The 16,703-nt window shown below is 41.0% G+C and overlaps 1 protein-coding gene across 3 annotated transcripts in view; it reads left to right on the plus strand.

Annotated features, from left to right (window-relative positions):
* lancl2 (LanC lantibiotic synthetase component C-like 2 (bacterial)) overlaps positions 1 to 16,703 on the plus strand; it is a 47,229-nt gene that overhangs the window by 4,190 nt on the left and 26,336 nt on the right. For all 3 annotated transcript variants that reach the window (XM_069912703.1, XM_069912709.1, XM_069912707.1), the window contains exons 2-3: positions 10,490 to 10,607; positions 14,444 to 14,651. In XM_069912703.1, the coding sequence (XP_069768804.1) occupies positions 10,490 to 10,607; positions 14,444 to 14,651 (326 nt within the window). The remainder of the gene's footprint in view (positions 1 to 10,489; positions 10,608 to 14,443; positions 14,652 to 16,703) is intronic.

Consider the following 16,703-nt stretch of genomic DNA (forward strand, 5'->3'; position numbering starts at 1 on the left):
CTGACGAGGTTGAGGACCTGCAAGTGAAGTGTTGCCTCACTTGTAAAGACTGCTCCTGGGCTCTAAATGGTGGTGAGGGGCAGCAATACTGGCATAGTGGTTAGCGCAATTCTGCTACAGTGACAGTGATTGCGACCAGGGTTCATATTCATGCTGTCTGTAAGGAGTTTGCACATTCTCCCCGTGTCTGTGTGGCTTTTCCCCAGGTGTGTTTTCCTCGCACCATTTGAAATGTACAGGGATTGTAGGTTAATTGGGTGTAATTGGGCAGCATGGGCTCATGTGGGACAGAAAGAGCCTGTTACAGTGCTAAATGTATAAATTTAATTTGATTTGAAATTTAAAAAAATGAGGTATGGGTGCAAGCCCAGCACTTCCTGCAGTCACTTGTAGGCATGAAGGGGGCAACCAGAGGAAAGGGATATGTGGATGAGGGAACAGTCCCTGCAGAAAGTGGAGAGGGGAAGGTGTGTCCTGTGGTGGAATCACATAGTTGGGTGAAATTGCATGACATGTTCGATGAGACAGCAAGCGAGGATAAGGAGAACTTGCATCCGGGGCAGAGGAGGCCAGGGCAGATCCGTGAGGAAGCAGGAGACACAGAAAAGGACTGAGTCGAAGGCAACAGAAAGTAAGCAAAGTCTTTGATGAAGAAACAGAATTTATTTCATACGGTGTTTTGCGGCAGAAAGAGGGCTTCTCTGAACAGAAGACCCCAGTCTGGGAACAGACATGATGGAAAATGAGGAACCAAACGAAAGGAATGGAAGCCCTACAGGAGACCGGGTGCGAAGAAGTGTATTTGAGGTAATTGTGAGAGTTGATGGATTTGTAAGAAAATGTCTATAGAGTGTTTCCTGAGATGGAGACAGAGAGATCAAGAAAGAAGGAAGTGTTGCCAGAGATGGATCGATCAAGTGAATTTGAGGTCAGGGTGAAAGTTACCAGCAAAGTGGATAAAGTTAATGAGATCATTGTGGGTGCATTGAGGTAGCATCAATGTAGTGAAGGAATGAGGTAGGAACCTTGCCTGAGTAGGCTTGTAGCATGAATTGCTCCATGTACCAATAAAAAGGCAGGCATGGCCAGGGTCTATGCAAGTACACATGGCTACCCATTTCACTTGGAAAAAGTGGGATGAGTCACAAGACAAAGGAACAGAAGCCGGTCACTAGGCCCATCGAGTCTGTTCTGTAAATCTACACTAAGCTACTCTAGTTCCAATTTCCAGCCTTTTCCCCATATCCCTTGATAACCTCACAAATGAGATATTTGTCTCTTTTTGTTTAAATACTCCCAGTGATCTGGCTTTCACTGCTGTGTGCGACAGTGAGTTCCACAGATCCATGACCCTCTGGCTAAAGAAGTTCTTCATAATCTCTGTTTTAATTGGATAACTTCTAATTTTCAGACTATGACCCCTTGTCCTCAATTCTCCCACCAGGGGAAACATCTTACCCGCATCCACCTTATCTAAACCTTTCAAAATACAAAATGTCTCTATGAGATCTCCTCTCATTCTCCTATACTCCAATGAATACAACCCAAGAACTGTCAAATGCTCCTCATACGTTAGCCCTTGCATTCTGGGAATCATCCTAGTAAATCTCCTCTGCACCATCTCCAATGACATCACATCCTTTCTAAGATGGGGGGCCCATAACTGCACACAGTACTCCAAATAAGGCCTCATTAACACCTCTTTACTTTTATACACTGTTCCTCTTGAAATGAATGCCAACGTAGCATTTGCTTTTTTCACTACCAATTTCACCTGGTCATTAACTTTTAAGTTTCCCTGCACAAGGACACCCAGGTCCTTTTGCACATCCGAGGTCTGAATTTTCACTTCATCCAAATAGTATTCTGCCTGCTTATTTCCACTGCCAAAATGTACAACTGTACATTTCTCTATGTTAAATCTCATCTGCCATATTTTTGCCCAGTCTCCTAATCGGTCTATATCCTTCTCCAACTTTATGGTTTCTACTACACTTCCCACTCCGCCACCTATCTTGGTGTCATCTGCAAATTTGGCCACAAAACCATTCATACCCTAATCCAAATCATTAATATAAATTGTAAACAGCAGTGGTCCCAAGACCGACTCCTGCGGAACACCACTTGTTACAGGCAGCCATTCAGAATGGGATCCCTTAATTTCAACCCTTTGCTTTCTGCCTAAAAGCCAATTTTCTATCCAATTTAATAACTTCCCTGTAATTTCATGGGCTCTCATCTTATTTAGCAGCCTAATATGTGGCACCTTATCGAAAGCCTTTTGAAAATCTAAATAGACAACATCCACAGCCTCCCCTTTGTCTATCCTACTTGAGATTTCTTCAAAAAATTCTTAATAGGTTGGTCAGGCAGGATCTACCCTTTTTTATATAAAAAAAACTATGCTGACTTGGACCTATCCTGTTATGCAGCTCTAGGTATTTCATAAGCTCATCCTTGAGGATCGACTCTAATATCTTCCCAACCATCGATGTCAGATTAATAGGCCTATAGTTTCCTTTTTTCTGTCTCCCACCTTTCTTAAACAGTGGAACTACATTTGCAACCTTCCAATCCTCTAGAATCTCTCCAGAGTCTATTGATTTCTGGAAGATCATCACCAATGGATCTACAATCTCCAAAGTCACCTCTTTCAAAACCCACGGATGCACCTCATTTGGTCCGGGAGATTTATCAATCTTTAATCCGTTTAGTTTGCCTAGCACAATTTCTCTAGTAGCCTTAACTGAATCTAACTCTACTCCCTGAAGCCTCTTTTTGTCTGGGATATTGCTAATGTCTTCCACGGTGAAGATAGATGTAAAATATTTATCAAGTTCCTCTGCCATCTCTTTATAACCCATTACAATTTCCCCAGTGTCGTTTTCTATCATCCTATGTCAACATGTGTCTCTCTTTTATTCCTTATATATTTTTAAAAAACTCTTAGTATCATTTTTAATATTGTTAGCTAATCTCCTTTCATAGCTCATCTTTTCTTTCCAAATGACTTTCTTTGTTTCTTTCTGTAAGTGTCGAAAGGAATCCCAGTCCTCTGACTTCCCACTAATTTTAGCTTCATTGTATTGCCTTCTCCTTTGCTTTTATCTTCACTTTCAGTTCTTTTGTTAGCTACAATGGTACCATCTTTCCTTTGACAAATTTCTTTTTCCTTGGAATATATCTATCCTGCATGCCTTTTATTACTTGCAAAAATATCTTCCAATCCTGCTCTGATTCGCCAATTAGTTTACTTTTCCAATCTACTTGAGCCAGTTCCATTCTAATACCACTGTAATTTCCTTTATTCCACTGAAAAAGTGATACATCCGATAAATTTTCTTCCTTTTTCAAATGCTGCTTCCTAGAGGTTCTATGACCTTTAACTCCCTAACGATCTCAGGTTCATTGCACATGACCCAAAATCCAGGACTGCAGATCCCCTGGTGGGCTTCTCAACAAACTGTTCAAAAAAAGCCATCTCTTAAGTTTTCTACAAACTCCCTCTCCTGGTTTCCAGTATTTTCCTGTCTTTCCTGTCATGTTAAAATCCCCCATAATTATTTTGATATTATCCTTGTGGCATGCCCTTTGTATTTCCTGCTGTAACTCATAGTCCATTTCCTGGCCTGTTTGGGGGCCTGTATATAACTGCTAATATGATCTTTTTACCCTTGACATTTCTTAATTCAACCCACAATGATTCTATCTCTTTTGACCCCAAGTCCCTTCTTTCTATTGATTTATTGTCTTATCATCAGAACACCCCCCCCTCCCTCTCTACCCACCTGCCTATAGGCACTTTCAGATGGCCACACTATCCGACTGTAAAGCCGCACATTGTACTCCTGTGCGGATGTCAGGTGGCTATTTGAAACTGGATTTCCCGTCTAGGAGGTCTACTTACCCAACCCTTCTCCAGTAGGTATAATATCCTGCTCGGAATAAGCCCTGTGGCAGCTGAAAAAAGCCGGGCTGCCAGGGGGTGGGCTGATGACATCGTCAGCCATCAACTCTGGGTTTCATTGTTTTTTTTTAACGCACAGCACCGGCAGTACGAGTCGGAGGCACTGGCAAAGCGCGTCGGGTGGGCGAGGGGTGGAGACTGGCAGCGTGAGTTGGGTGGGCGAGGGTGGAGAGACCAGCAGCGTGACTCAGGCACTGGCAGCGCGAATCGGGTGAGCGAGGGGGGGTAGAGACTGGCAGCGCGAGTCAGGCAAGCGCGGTGGTAGAGACCGGCAGTGGGAGTCGGGCGAGCGAGGGGGTAGAGACCGGCAGCGCGATTGGGGGGAGCGAGGGGGGAGAGACTGGCAGCGCGAATCGGGGGGGGGGGTGTGAGGGGGGTAGAGACTGGCAGTGCGAGTTGGGCGGTTGAGGGGGCAGAGACTGGCAGCGCGAATTGGAGAGACCAAGGGGGAGAGACCGGCAGCATGAGTCGCAGGCACCGGCAGCGCGAGTTGGGTGGGCGAGGGGGGAGGGACAGGTAATGCGAGTCAGGCCGGCAGGAGTCATGCCTGAGCTGTTTGTCAGTCATGCCTTGACGTGCTGTAAATGATGTCAAGGCAGCATGGGCGGGACTAGGCCACAGTCCCGAGGAGCCGGGTATCACTGGTAGATGGCTATCCATCAGCAGGCACATTCAAGTGACAGAAAAGCGTCCTCTCCTTGACCACCTGAACGTGCCAGCTGCACTCCCCCAGCCATGACTGCTGGCGCATGATCTTCCCTGGAGCACCTGAAAGTGCCTATATAGATTTTGTATCCTCGGATATTGAGCTTCTAATCGCATCCCTCATTTAGCAATGTTTCAGTTATGGCTACAATGTCATACCTTTTCAGTTGAATCTGAGCAACCAGGTCATCCACTTTGTTTCTAATGCTACATTTATTTAAATATAGTGCCCTTAAACCCAATACTGATATTGTTTATTCTGTATTCTTTTTGAACAGCTCTTCTCCTGCCTGCTCACTTGCCTTTCCTTTATGTTGTTATTGAGTAACTCTTCACCATTTATTTCTTTCCTTGTTGTAACTCTCCGTCTCCCTACTGTCCTATTCTCTACACTCTCATTCTGAATCCCCTCCCCCTGCCAAACTAGTTTAAACCCTTCCCAACAGCTCTAGCAAATCCTCCTGACAGGAGAGTCAAAGGAAAAGTTATTGAGGGTGAGAACAATTTCTTCTTGGCAGAGGCAGGTGATGGTGGATGGGGACTGGTTGGGTCTGTTGTTGAGAAAGAAACCTAAAGAAGACTCTAACAAATCACCACCAACATGTCATGTGAGACTAGAGGAGCAAGACACTCAACCACTACTACAGCACCATGAAGAACATGTATTAAGCCATACCACGACTGCAGTTCTGCAAGTCTGATCATCTGGCTGTAGTCCTAGCATACAAGCGGAGACTAAGGGCCACAGCACCAGTAGTGAAGATGGTGAAAGTATGGTGAAGGGAGGCAGTGGAGTATCTGCGGGACTGCTTTGAATTGGTGGACTGGACCATATTAAATAACTCATCTATAGACTTGAATGAATATGCAACAGATATCACCAACTTCATCAACACTTGCGTGGACGAATGTGTGCCCACACTCACGTACAGAGTATTCCAGAAGCCTTGGATGAATTGGAGGAATTGCAACCTGCCGAGGGATCAAGAGCATTTAAGGCTGGGGATTCAGATCTCTACAATAAGTCCAGAGACAATCTACAGAAGACTATCTTTGAAGCAAAGTGGCAATTTTGGAGGAAGCTAGAGGCAGAGTCATACACACCAGCTATGGCAGGGAGTACAGGCCATTACAGCCTATAAAGTGAGGGCGAACACTATAGATGACTGTAAGGCTTCATTACCTGATGAGCTGAACATCTTCTATGCCCTCTTTGAGAAAGAAAACCCAACAGTACCTACTAGAATCCCTGCAAAGGCTGAGGACCCTGTGATATCTCACTGAGGCCGACATCAGAACATCACCAAAAATGATGAACCCTCACTAGGCGTCAGGCCATACACAGCATACCTGAAGTTCACTGAAAATCAGTGCCAACCCACTAGCTGGAATGTTCATGGACATTTTTAACCTCTCATTGATGCAGTCAGAAGTTTCCACGTGCTTCAAAAGGGTATCAATCATCCTGGTACCCAAGAAGAGTAGAGTGAGCTGTGTCAATTATTATTGCCCGGAAGCACTAATGTCAACTATGATGAAATACTTTGAGAGGTTGGTCTAGCCAGAATGAATATGTACCTAAGTAAAGGTATGGACGCACTGCAATTTCCCTATCATCACAATTTCTCCATAGCAGATGCAATATCGCTGGCTCTCCCTTCAGTTCTGGATCATCTCAAACATAGCAACTCAAACATACAGCTGCTTTTCATTGACTACACCATTATTCTGTCAGTGCTGGTCAAAAAGCTCCAAATCCTGGGCCTCTGCAACTGAATCCTTGACTTCCTCATCGGAAGACTAGTCAGTATGAATTGGAAACAATGTCTCCTCCTTACTGACTATCAACACAGTTGCACCTCAAGGATGCATGCTTAACCCACTCCTCTTCTCACTATACACCATAACTGTGTGGCCAGATACAAGCTATCTGCAAATTTGCTGATGACACCACATTTGTCGGCTGAATCACAAACGGCAATGAGGAAGCATACAGGAGGGAGATAGATCAGCTCGTTGAATGGTTTCATGCCAACAACCTTGGGCTCAATGTTAGCAAAACCAAGGAGATGATTGTGGACTTCAGGAGGAAGTCCGGAGAACATGATCCAGTCCTCATCAAGGGCTTAGTAGTGGAGATGGTCAAGAACTTAAAATTCCTGGGTGTCAACATCTCCGAGAGTGTGTCCTGGAACCTCCATGTCGATACAATCTCAAAGCTTGCCAGCAGCTATACTTTGTGAGATGTTTGAGGAGATTAGGTATGTCATCAAAGTCTCAAATTCAACAGGTACACAGTGGAGAGCATTCTATCTGATTGCATTGCTGTTTGATATTGAGGTGCAAACACTCAGGACAAGGAAAGAAAACTCCATCACGGGCAGCAGACCACTCCATTGAGGATATCTATAAGAGGTGGTGTCTTAAGAAAACAGCCTCTATCCTCAAGGACCCACACCACTCTGGCCCTGCTCTCTTCACTCTGCTGTCATGGGGGAAAAAGGTACAGGAGTTTAAAGACGAGCACTCAGAAGCACAAGAATAGCTTCTTCCCTGCTACCATCAGATTTCTGAATGATCAATGAACCAAAGACACTGCTTTACTTTGACTTTTTGTGCAATATTTTTATTGTTGTAAGGTGGTTGCAAAACAATAAATTTCATGACTTGTTCATGGCAATAAATTTTGATTCTAATCTTGGTATTTTCAATTTTCTTCCCATTTAAAAAAAAAAGTCTGCTCGTTTATTTTTTTTCTTCCAAAGTACATTGCTGTACATCTTCAACATTACAGTTCATTTGTGACCTCTTTGTCTATTCTCCTCATCTAAATCCTTCTGAAGCCCCTGTGTTTCCTCTAACTTGGTGGTACTCAACCTTCAACCTTTTTCCTTCCAATCCTTATGCTATCAGGTCTCTGTGACTAGTAGGGGATCACTTAAGATGGTATGTGAGTGGGAAGGGAAGGTTGAGAATCACTACTCTAGACCCAATTGATACTGAAATATTTTGCTTGAGAAAAATTGTCATTGGCCCATTTCCCTTGGAGTTATGAAACCGTGCACATAATGAGTCAATTAGGTACGATTAATACAGTGTTTTTCAAACTTTTTCTCTCCCAAATACCACCTTAAGCAATCCCTTACTAATCACAGAGCACCTATGGCATAGGGATTACTTAAGGTGGTATCTGAGTGGAGAGAACCACTGCTCTAACTATCTGCCCCTCCACTTACTTTTGTATCTGGGAAACTTGGCCACAAAGCCATTCCTTCCATAATCCAAATCGTTAATCTACAATGTAAAGAGTGTATTCAGTCAAATATTCATGACCCACCAAATATTCTCAACTTCTTAAATAATGTAGAGGTGTTGATTTGGCTTTTTCATGGTTGCTTCAGTATGCTTGCTTCAGTATGAGGTTGAAGTACTGACCCTCTCCACCGCAGTCTCGCCAGCTATGAGGTGTGCATGAGCTCTTGGTTTCTTCTTTTAAAGTCAACAGGAATCTCATTGGTGTTGTGTTGCGAGCAAGATTATTTTGGCATCACAAAACCAAATTTCAATTTCCATCCAATATTCTGATATAACTACTCAGTGTTTATTTGGCCAATAACAGTGACGTCAACAATTTTGTAGATTCTGCTTTAGCCAGACTTGGATAGAGCAGGGACTAAACATTGAGGTACCCCTGTACTGATGGTCAGTAAGGAAGAGGTGATGTTCTTAATCTACACTAGGATCTTCAGATGAGGATGCCAAGGTTGCGCTTGCAAAGGGAGGGATGGAGTCCCAGTTCGGAGTTTATTAGTTTTTCTGGTATGATGGAGTTAAATGCTAAGAGAAAGTCAATGAACAACAACCAAGTGTGGTTGTTCTTGTGATCTCGATGATATCATGCAAAATGTAGTGCCAGCAAAATAACATGGTGTTGTCGCAGTAAGTGAATCGATCTGGTCCAGGTCCTTCCTGAGGCAGGAGCTGATTTGCTCCATAAGTGACCTGGGATGCAAGTACCATTAGCTGCATAATACCCAGGTTGCCCAATTGGAAAATAAAACTTTTTTTTGTAATATTCCGTAATATGTGATAGCTCACTCAACAAACATGCTGAATTTTGGGCCAGTCAAAGATTCCCCCCACTTTGAAGAGGATGAATACTTTACAGAATGGATTGGCCAGCCTGTAAGGCTAACACTGGGCACTTATAGGTTTAATATTCTGTTTCATCCTCCCTCTGCCCTTGTCTACTTCATTCAAAGATATTTAGTCTTAGTAAACTTTCTGGAGGATCTCAGCAGCCCGGACATTATCTGTGCAGCATCTTTCAAGGCAGAAAGATTGTTGATGTTTTGTATTGAAACCCTACATTAGGACCACAGATGCTATCCTACCTGTTTATCTACTCCAGCAGTTTTCTTTTACTCCAGATTACTCTTTATTCTGTTTCTTGTATGTCCATGCCGAGTTTAACCTTGAGGTGCGCTACCTTGTGTTGCAGACCTTGAGACTGCTTTAAAGTTATTTCAGGTAACCAGATTTTTTTTTCTGTTTCTGTCAGTTTTTTTTCTTCCGTTACTAATTGCTGCAAACAATCCTGTTGACAAAGTACAACAAATGAGATAGTACAGAAGTTCAGAGTTACAGAGAGAGACCAGATGATACAAAACAAAGAGAGCATCATATTAGTATTTTGAGGTTCCTTATTGGCCTCATCAGACTTCTGAAAGGAACTCCCCTTGAATCGGTTAATATGTGATCTCAAGCGCATGAATTTTTGTCTTGATGGGGGGAGTTGGCCCGGATGGAATGAGTATTTTAATATGTTGCTTGTTTTTCCAAGCAACAAAAATTGTAGATGGAGTCAGTGGAGAGGAGGATGGTATGTGTGATCCTCTGGGCCACATTCACAACCCTCTACAGTTTCTTGTGGTCTTGGGTGGAACAGTGATGCACCTGACAGGATGCTTTAAATCGTGCACCTGTAGAAGGGACACAGGTAATGTACCAGTTTTGCTCTAGCTTCTGAAGAAGTAGAGGTGCTGATGCACTTTCTTGCCGTTGGATCAATGTGAGTGGACTAAGACAAGTCACTAGAGATGTTTACTGAACAACAAAGCTGTCTACTACTGTATCTTAATCTGTTGATGCAGTCTGAGGAATGAGCTCTGCTGCTCTTTGGAAGTCTTTATTGAGTTTCTTGATCTTGCTAACATTGAGGAGAAAAAAGCAGCTGGAAAAGGTATTTACTGCCTAATGTACTTCTGTTATTCCAGGTTAGGGTATAAATGTTGGCTAGTGAAATGGGAGAGCACCTTTAATTATGCACCATTTCCTTGGGATCATATTAAAATATTAGCTTGGATAAGGTGGCATAATATATAGATTGGAGGTTACAAGAGTCCATGTGTAAGCATGTTGCTACAAGAATAGCAACTGATCTTTATAGACTGGCTCTGAAGACTTTGCAGTAATTCCTGCCTATTCCACCCCCCGTCCCCGCATCCCCTCCAAGTGATGACCAAATGTTATTGTGGCTCAGGTAAATCATTGCATGTGCTAGTTTAAAACTGAAGATTTCAAATATTCTACTTTATGTGGAAACCATTTGACCTTCTACAACCTGTAAATACTATTACCAAATGTTTGACTGGAGTCTCTGCAGTTTGACATTTTTATTTTGGATATTTTGCCATTGGCCGATACCAAAAAGATGCAAATTACAAGTTCTTTTTATGTTTCATGGTTTTGTAATAACTTCAAGACTTTACGATTGCCAGATTGGTAAATTTTTATTTATTTTTTTAAATTTTGTAGATCAGTCCTGCCTTCATAAAGCGTATTCAGTCTAAAATCAAAGATCTCCTGATGCAGATGGAAGAAGGTCTGAAGACTGCAGATCCACATGATTGTTGTACTTACACAGGCTGGACAGGTGAACATTGTTTCTTTGTTCATAACAATTTATAATTATTCATCGAATGTAACTCTATTAAAAATTTTTAATAAATAGTCAGGTTTTGCCACCCAGTCTCAGCAGTAGGTAGAATGATGGCTTGAGTGTAGCTGCCAATTTATAATTTGCATGAACAGTTATTTATTTGTTTCCAATTAGCTTCTTTACCAATTATTAGTTAGTATCAGTTATAAACAATCAATTGTTTATTTTTTTTCAAAACCATAGTTGCTAATATTTAAACATTGAGTATGGGCTTGAGAAATCCCAGTCAGTTAGAACTTAGAAAGTTCACCTGTTATTTACGTTGTTTTGATTACCAGTGACTTATCTAGGGAACCTAGTGCCTATGGCGAGCACTAAATTGCGCTCTCCCCCATCCCCGTTAAAATGTACTTATGCTGAAATTGCGAACCCTCATTCCCCTCCCCTGTTAAAACTTCCTTACGCATTTTGTTAAAACAAAACTTAATTGTGCTGGCAGCTGGCTCAATGCGGGATCAATGACTGTCTTTGTTACCCATAATCCCCCACACAACTGGAACCACTCTGCGTTTCCCTGGCAGTTCCAGCTGCAGCATGGGAGGTTATGGGTAACAAAGATGGCATTGCTCCCACATTGAGCCGTCGCCATGAGCTGCCAGGACGGCCCCGAAGCGGCCCGATTAGATGCCTGAGTGGCGTTCCGGTGAACTCTGGCAGCACTGCACTCCTGCTGCTGCTTCGGGAGTTAGATGGGGGGGGGGAGGGGGCAGGGTGGGAGGACAGCTGGGGCTAGGAGTGAGGAAGTCAGGTGAGATAAGGACAGTGGCAACACCCCCCCACCCTTAGGTTAGTGATTTTTGCTGTATTATCACCTTTAATTGGGGTTATTTACACAGACTATCAGTGTGATATCTCATAGCCGCTGCACAAAGAAAAATAATGTTTCTCATAATTCATAGCACATAAATGCGGGGTCCCTTGAAAAACAGAGGCCTGTAGCATATGCTTATTTAGCTTCTATGTTAATTAGACCCTGGGTTGTAGGTTAATTGGATATAATTGGGCAGCGTGGGCTCGTGGACCAGAATGGGCTGTAACTGTGTATGTCTAAATATAAAAAAAAATATAAAATTAAAATTTAAAAAGTACTCATTTGGCACCTCCCCAACCTCCTCCTACATGTACATGTTGCCTCCTTTATCCTTGAGTGGCCCTACCTTCACTCTCCATCCTTCTGTTCTTTACTTATGCATAGATCGCCTTGGGGTTTTCCTTAATCCTGCTTGTCAAGGCCTTCTCGTGCCCCCTTCCAGGCTCCCATATAATTCTCACAACCCATTTTTGATTTTTGCTTCCTAAATCTAATACATGCTTCCTTCTTCCTTTAACTAGCTGCCTCACCTATTTTGACAAGCATGGCTCCCTTTTCGTACTATCTTTTACATGTCTCAGTGGGAGAGACCTATCCTGAACCCCATGCTAGTTGTCCCTAAACCCCCTCTACGTTACTTCTGTGCTTTTTCCTTGACCAGGATGTGAGCATTGCTGCCTGGGTCAGGATTTATTGGTCATCACTCATTTCTCTCGAATTGTTTGCTAGGTCATTTAAGAGACCAACTAAGAGCGAATCACATTTTCTTCCTTAAAGGACCTTTGTGAACCAGATGGATTTGTTATCAATTTGTAGTTCCTGCAATAAATTAAAAAAATTTCTAGCTGCCATGGTGTGATTTGTATGTGCCTGCAAATCTATATAGTTTAGACTCTGGATTTTGATCAATATAACTCTGATTTGACATTTTACTTGTAAAATTTTGTTCATCTGACATGTTTAAGAATTTGGTGATGGACTGGCAGATTCATTCCTATTAATTCTCCAACACTATATTAATTCACTTTTTTCATGTTGTATGGTAGTTTGTAATTTTCCTGTGAACCTGGCAAGTTTTTAAAAGGGATCACAGGTACTGGTATCCCAGTGTGTTAAAGAAGCATAGGAGTTGGCAAATGGTGAGCAAGATGCAAAGCATTGAAATTTTTCTGACAAATCACATAGAGGATTATCAGAATTTTACTGTACTTTTTTTAAAAAAAAAATAGGATTTTGAGGAGCATTGTTCCTGCTTACAAATATTAAAGGGCATCAAACATAATTAATTGAAAATGAAATTGCTACTCAATATGTGAAGATTAAATACTACATGCAAAAAATTCCAACTTGGCCATTAGGGAATCTCCCTTTTTTTTTTAACTACTCAATATTATATTTTTGTATTCTATCAGAAAAGACTGCAGGTTTAATTACTTTAGAAGGGCATTTCATTGTATCTTATTATACTTGAACCTTGTATTACCAGGTGATGTATAAAAGCACCACATAAATATACAATATTTTTCTTCCTTTTATTAAAACGTGTCGCTGAAACTATTTGGTATGAATACATATGGCAAAGCTGCATTAGGAATATGGCTAAGGTATACATTGAAGTTTCTTTATTGTAGTAAATTACTCCTGTGTCTACAACCGATCGTGGAATTTCAAATCCTTTCCAACTTAGTGTAGCTCAGTTGACTTCATAAGCTGTCTCTTTGATTCCATAATGACATGGTTTCACTCTAGTTTTGTGGATTCTGAAATGGTTGAAGCGTTGTGGAACCCATCAAGTGTGCTACAAGTAATGCATGAAATGCTCGATTTGGTAGGTGGCTGAATGTACTGTATGAGATGGAGAGCTCTTTCCATTGCTTTTGTTGTTGATGAAGAGGTTCATAATTCTCATTGCCATTCTCCATTTGAAATTGGTGTCCTGGGAGACCAGTGTTGGATGTATACAATGTGGCCTGCTACAAGTGTTTGTGTGCAATTAGAACCTCAGTATTGCCATGGTTAGATATTGATTCACTACTCTTGCAAGTTGGTTTGGATGATTTTTGGTGAAAGTGGTTCCATAGCTTGCCTCAGATAGTTTGTGTGGTCTTTGAGGTCAGAGAACATTGCTACCTTTTAAGATTGTGAGCTTCAAGCTGGATTTGAATGTTTTTTTAAACTCGTTTCCTTAGCTTATAAAGTCTGTTATGACACATTATCAATAATACTGCTTTTTATTATGGTTCTGCATTTATTGGTTGATCATGGTAAGTAAAAGGATGCACATAGCAAATTGAAAAATTATAGAATCTGGAGAAAGTAAAGTCCATTAAAGTGAGTTTATAGTGAAACTGGAGCGAATTCCATGTCCATTGAGATTTTTTTGTGGACTTTTATTAAGGTTCCTTCTCAAAAATGATTATTGTATGCATGATTTTTAAAAAAATATATAAATATTTTTCTGCAACAATCCTATATCTGAAGTTACTTGAAATAATTTCTGTTTCTGAACTCTTGCCATCAAAACATGATTTCTGTGCACTTGGTTTCCTATACTTGAGTAGTTTTACATCTGGTCCTCTGAGTTGGACAGCAAAATATGGTTTTCAATTCTCTCACGTTTTCACTTTTGAAAAGACAAACTTATTTAAAATTTACCCATAAAATTGTGGTGACAACAAATAAGAGTTGGAATAACAACCATATCTTTTAGTTTAAAATCAACCATCAGAAGACTGTTGCTGTTTCAAGGTTTCTTGAAACATTGGTTCCAGTTTTCCTGATGAAACAGGGATTGCACATTTTGAAAGACTTTGGTGACTGGGTTGTCCAAGTTGCTGATTTATAACAGAAGTGGATGTATTTCAGAAGGTTGGTTGGTTGAAAAAAATCAATGTGCCTTTTCTATCGATGGTGGTTGACTTTAATTACGAAGCTAATCTACTACATTTTTTGGTACTAGGGATTGCTCTTCTTTATCTACAATGTTTTCGTGCGACCCAGGACATGGCATATCTCCAGCGGTCTCTGCATTATGTGAAGAGGACTCTACGTAATCTGAATGGTCGAAGGGTTACCTTTTTATGTGGTGATGCAGGACCTTTGGCTGTTGGTGCTGTTGTACACCATAAGCTCAAGAATGAAACTGAATCGCAAGAATGCATTGCAAAGTAAGAGCATAGTTTTTTGATTTAATTTAATCAATAAATTTCTAAATTGTATTTAAAATTAGCTCCAGTTTATTGAGAATCCATGCTCACTAAGTTTAGAACATAGAACCATGCAGTACAGTACAGGCCCTTCTGGCCTCAATGTTGTGCCGACCCATATATTCCTTCCATTTAAAAAAAAAGTACTAAGCCCTCCTTACCCTATAACCCTCTATTTTTCTTTCATTCATGTGTCTGTCTAAGAGTCCCTTAATTCCCCCAATGCTTCAGCTTCCACCACCATCCTCAGTGAGCATTCCAGGCACACACAACTCTGTTTATTTTTAAATAAAACCTGACCTCTGATGTCTCCCCTAAACTTGCCTCCCTTACTTTATACATACGTTCTGTGGTGTTTGCTGATCCTGCCTTGGGAAACCGGTGCTGGCTGTCCACCCTATCTGTGCGTCTCATAATCTCATAGACCTCTATCATGTCTCCTCTCATCCTTCTACGCTCCAAATAGAAAACTCTGAGCTCTGCTAACCTTGCCTCATAAGATTTGTTTCCCAATCCAGGAAACGTCTGGTATTGTGATTTTTAGATGAGATGAACTTGAATGGCTATTTTATTTTTCTTAATTTGACTATATACAGTTTGAAGAATTGTACAATATTCAGGCTAATGCACTACTGATAAGGGGGAAATAATGTTATTGCCAGAAAATAGTTATCTTGTTGGAGATTGCAATACCTATACATTAAAAAGATAATATTCAATTGAGGCCCCCATCATCGACATCTTAGGATTCCTATTGACCAGAAACTCAAATGGATCAGACACATGTACTCAAGAGATCACATCTAGAATATCCTCTGTTGAATGAATCTCACAAGGTAGGAGTAAACCACATGTCCCTTTAAGGCTACTCTGCTATTTAATATGTTAATTGTGATTGATCCCAGATCTTGGTAGCTACTCTGTGTCCATTCACATTACACCTCAATTTTCCCAGTCTTTTGAAAATGTATCTACTTTAAATACTTACAATGAAATGGCCTCCAGAACTCTCATGTGTAGAGAATTTTGGAGATTCACTGTTTTCTGCAAGAAGGAATTTCAGTGGACCATGTTTTAAAATGACAAATGACTGACTTTTTTGTAATGTCCTTTAATTCAAGACTTGTACACTACTGACAACATATATCCTTTCATGCTCTTTTGGATTTGTATGTTTCATTAAGATCACCCTTCATTCCTCTAAAAGCAAAGAACACAGACCCAACCTATTAAGCTCCTCTTGATAGGACAACTCTCTCATCAAGGATTTGGCCTGATGAACTTAATTTTGCATACCTCCTTTCATTGGTAAAAAGAACCAAACTGGGTACATGACTTCCAAGTGTAACCTGATACAAAACTTCCTTATTTTTAATCTTCTAACATCTTTGCAATAAAAGCCAATGTGCCATTTACCTCTTAATAATCGAAGTCTTTCCAAGATCAATAGGGCACAAATCAGAAATGTGCTAAAATGTCTTTCACTTGCTTGGAAGAGTGCAATTCCAACAAAACTCTAGTATTGATATTATCCAGTTCAAAACCGCCTACATGATAGGGATCCCAGTGTTGTGTAATGAACTGGGCAATAACGAGCAGCAATATACAATGAACCAGAGAGTGTTTACTTTTAAACTACTAATTTTATTTCTTACTTTTAAGCTATTGTCTTGACTCTTAAACTATCCTTAACTCTGTGCCTGTCCAAAATCTACAAAGTTACTTCAAAGTTCAGTCTTTCAAATTTAATGTTGAACTGATGGGAAGACTGCAGTTGTGCCTGCTACAGACTCATGATTTTCTTTTGCTTTGCATTTGAAGAAATGTCCATCCATACAAGCTGTGGTCACAACACTCCTGGTCCTTTTGTAGGCAAGAATTGAACTAGACCGCCTCTATGAAGTTTCCAAGACCCTGGCACTGGTCTCTCCAAGTAACTTCACTGCTAGTCACACTTAAAATGAAGCCGTCTCTCCAAATGACCTTCATTAGTCACAATCAAAGTGAAGCAAT

Source organism: Narcine bancroftii, chromosome 1, assembly GCF_036971445.1.
Source record: "Narcine bancroftii isolate sNarBan1 chromosome 1, sNarBan1.hap1, whole genome shotgun sequence".
Lineage (NCBI taxonomy): Eukaryota > Metazoa > Chordata > Chondrichthyes > Torpediniformes > Narcinidae > Narcine > Narcine bancroftii.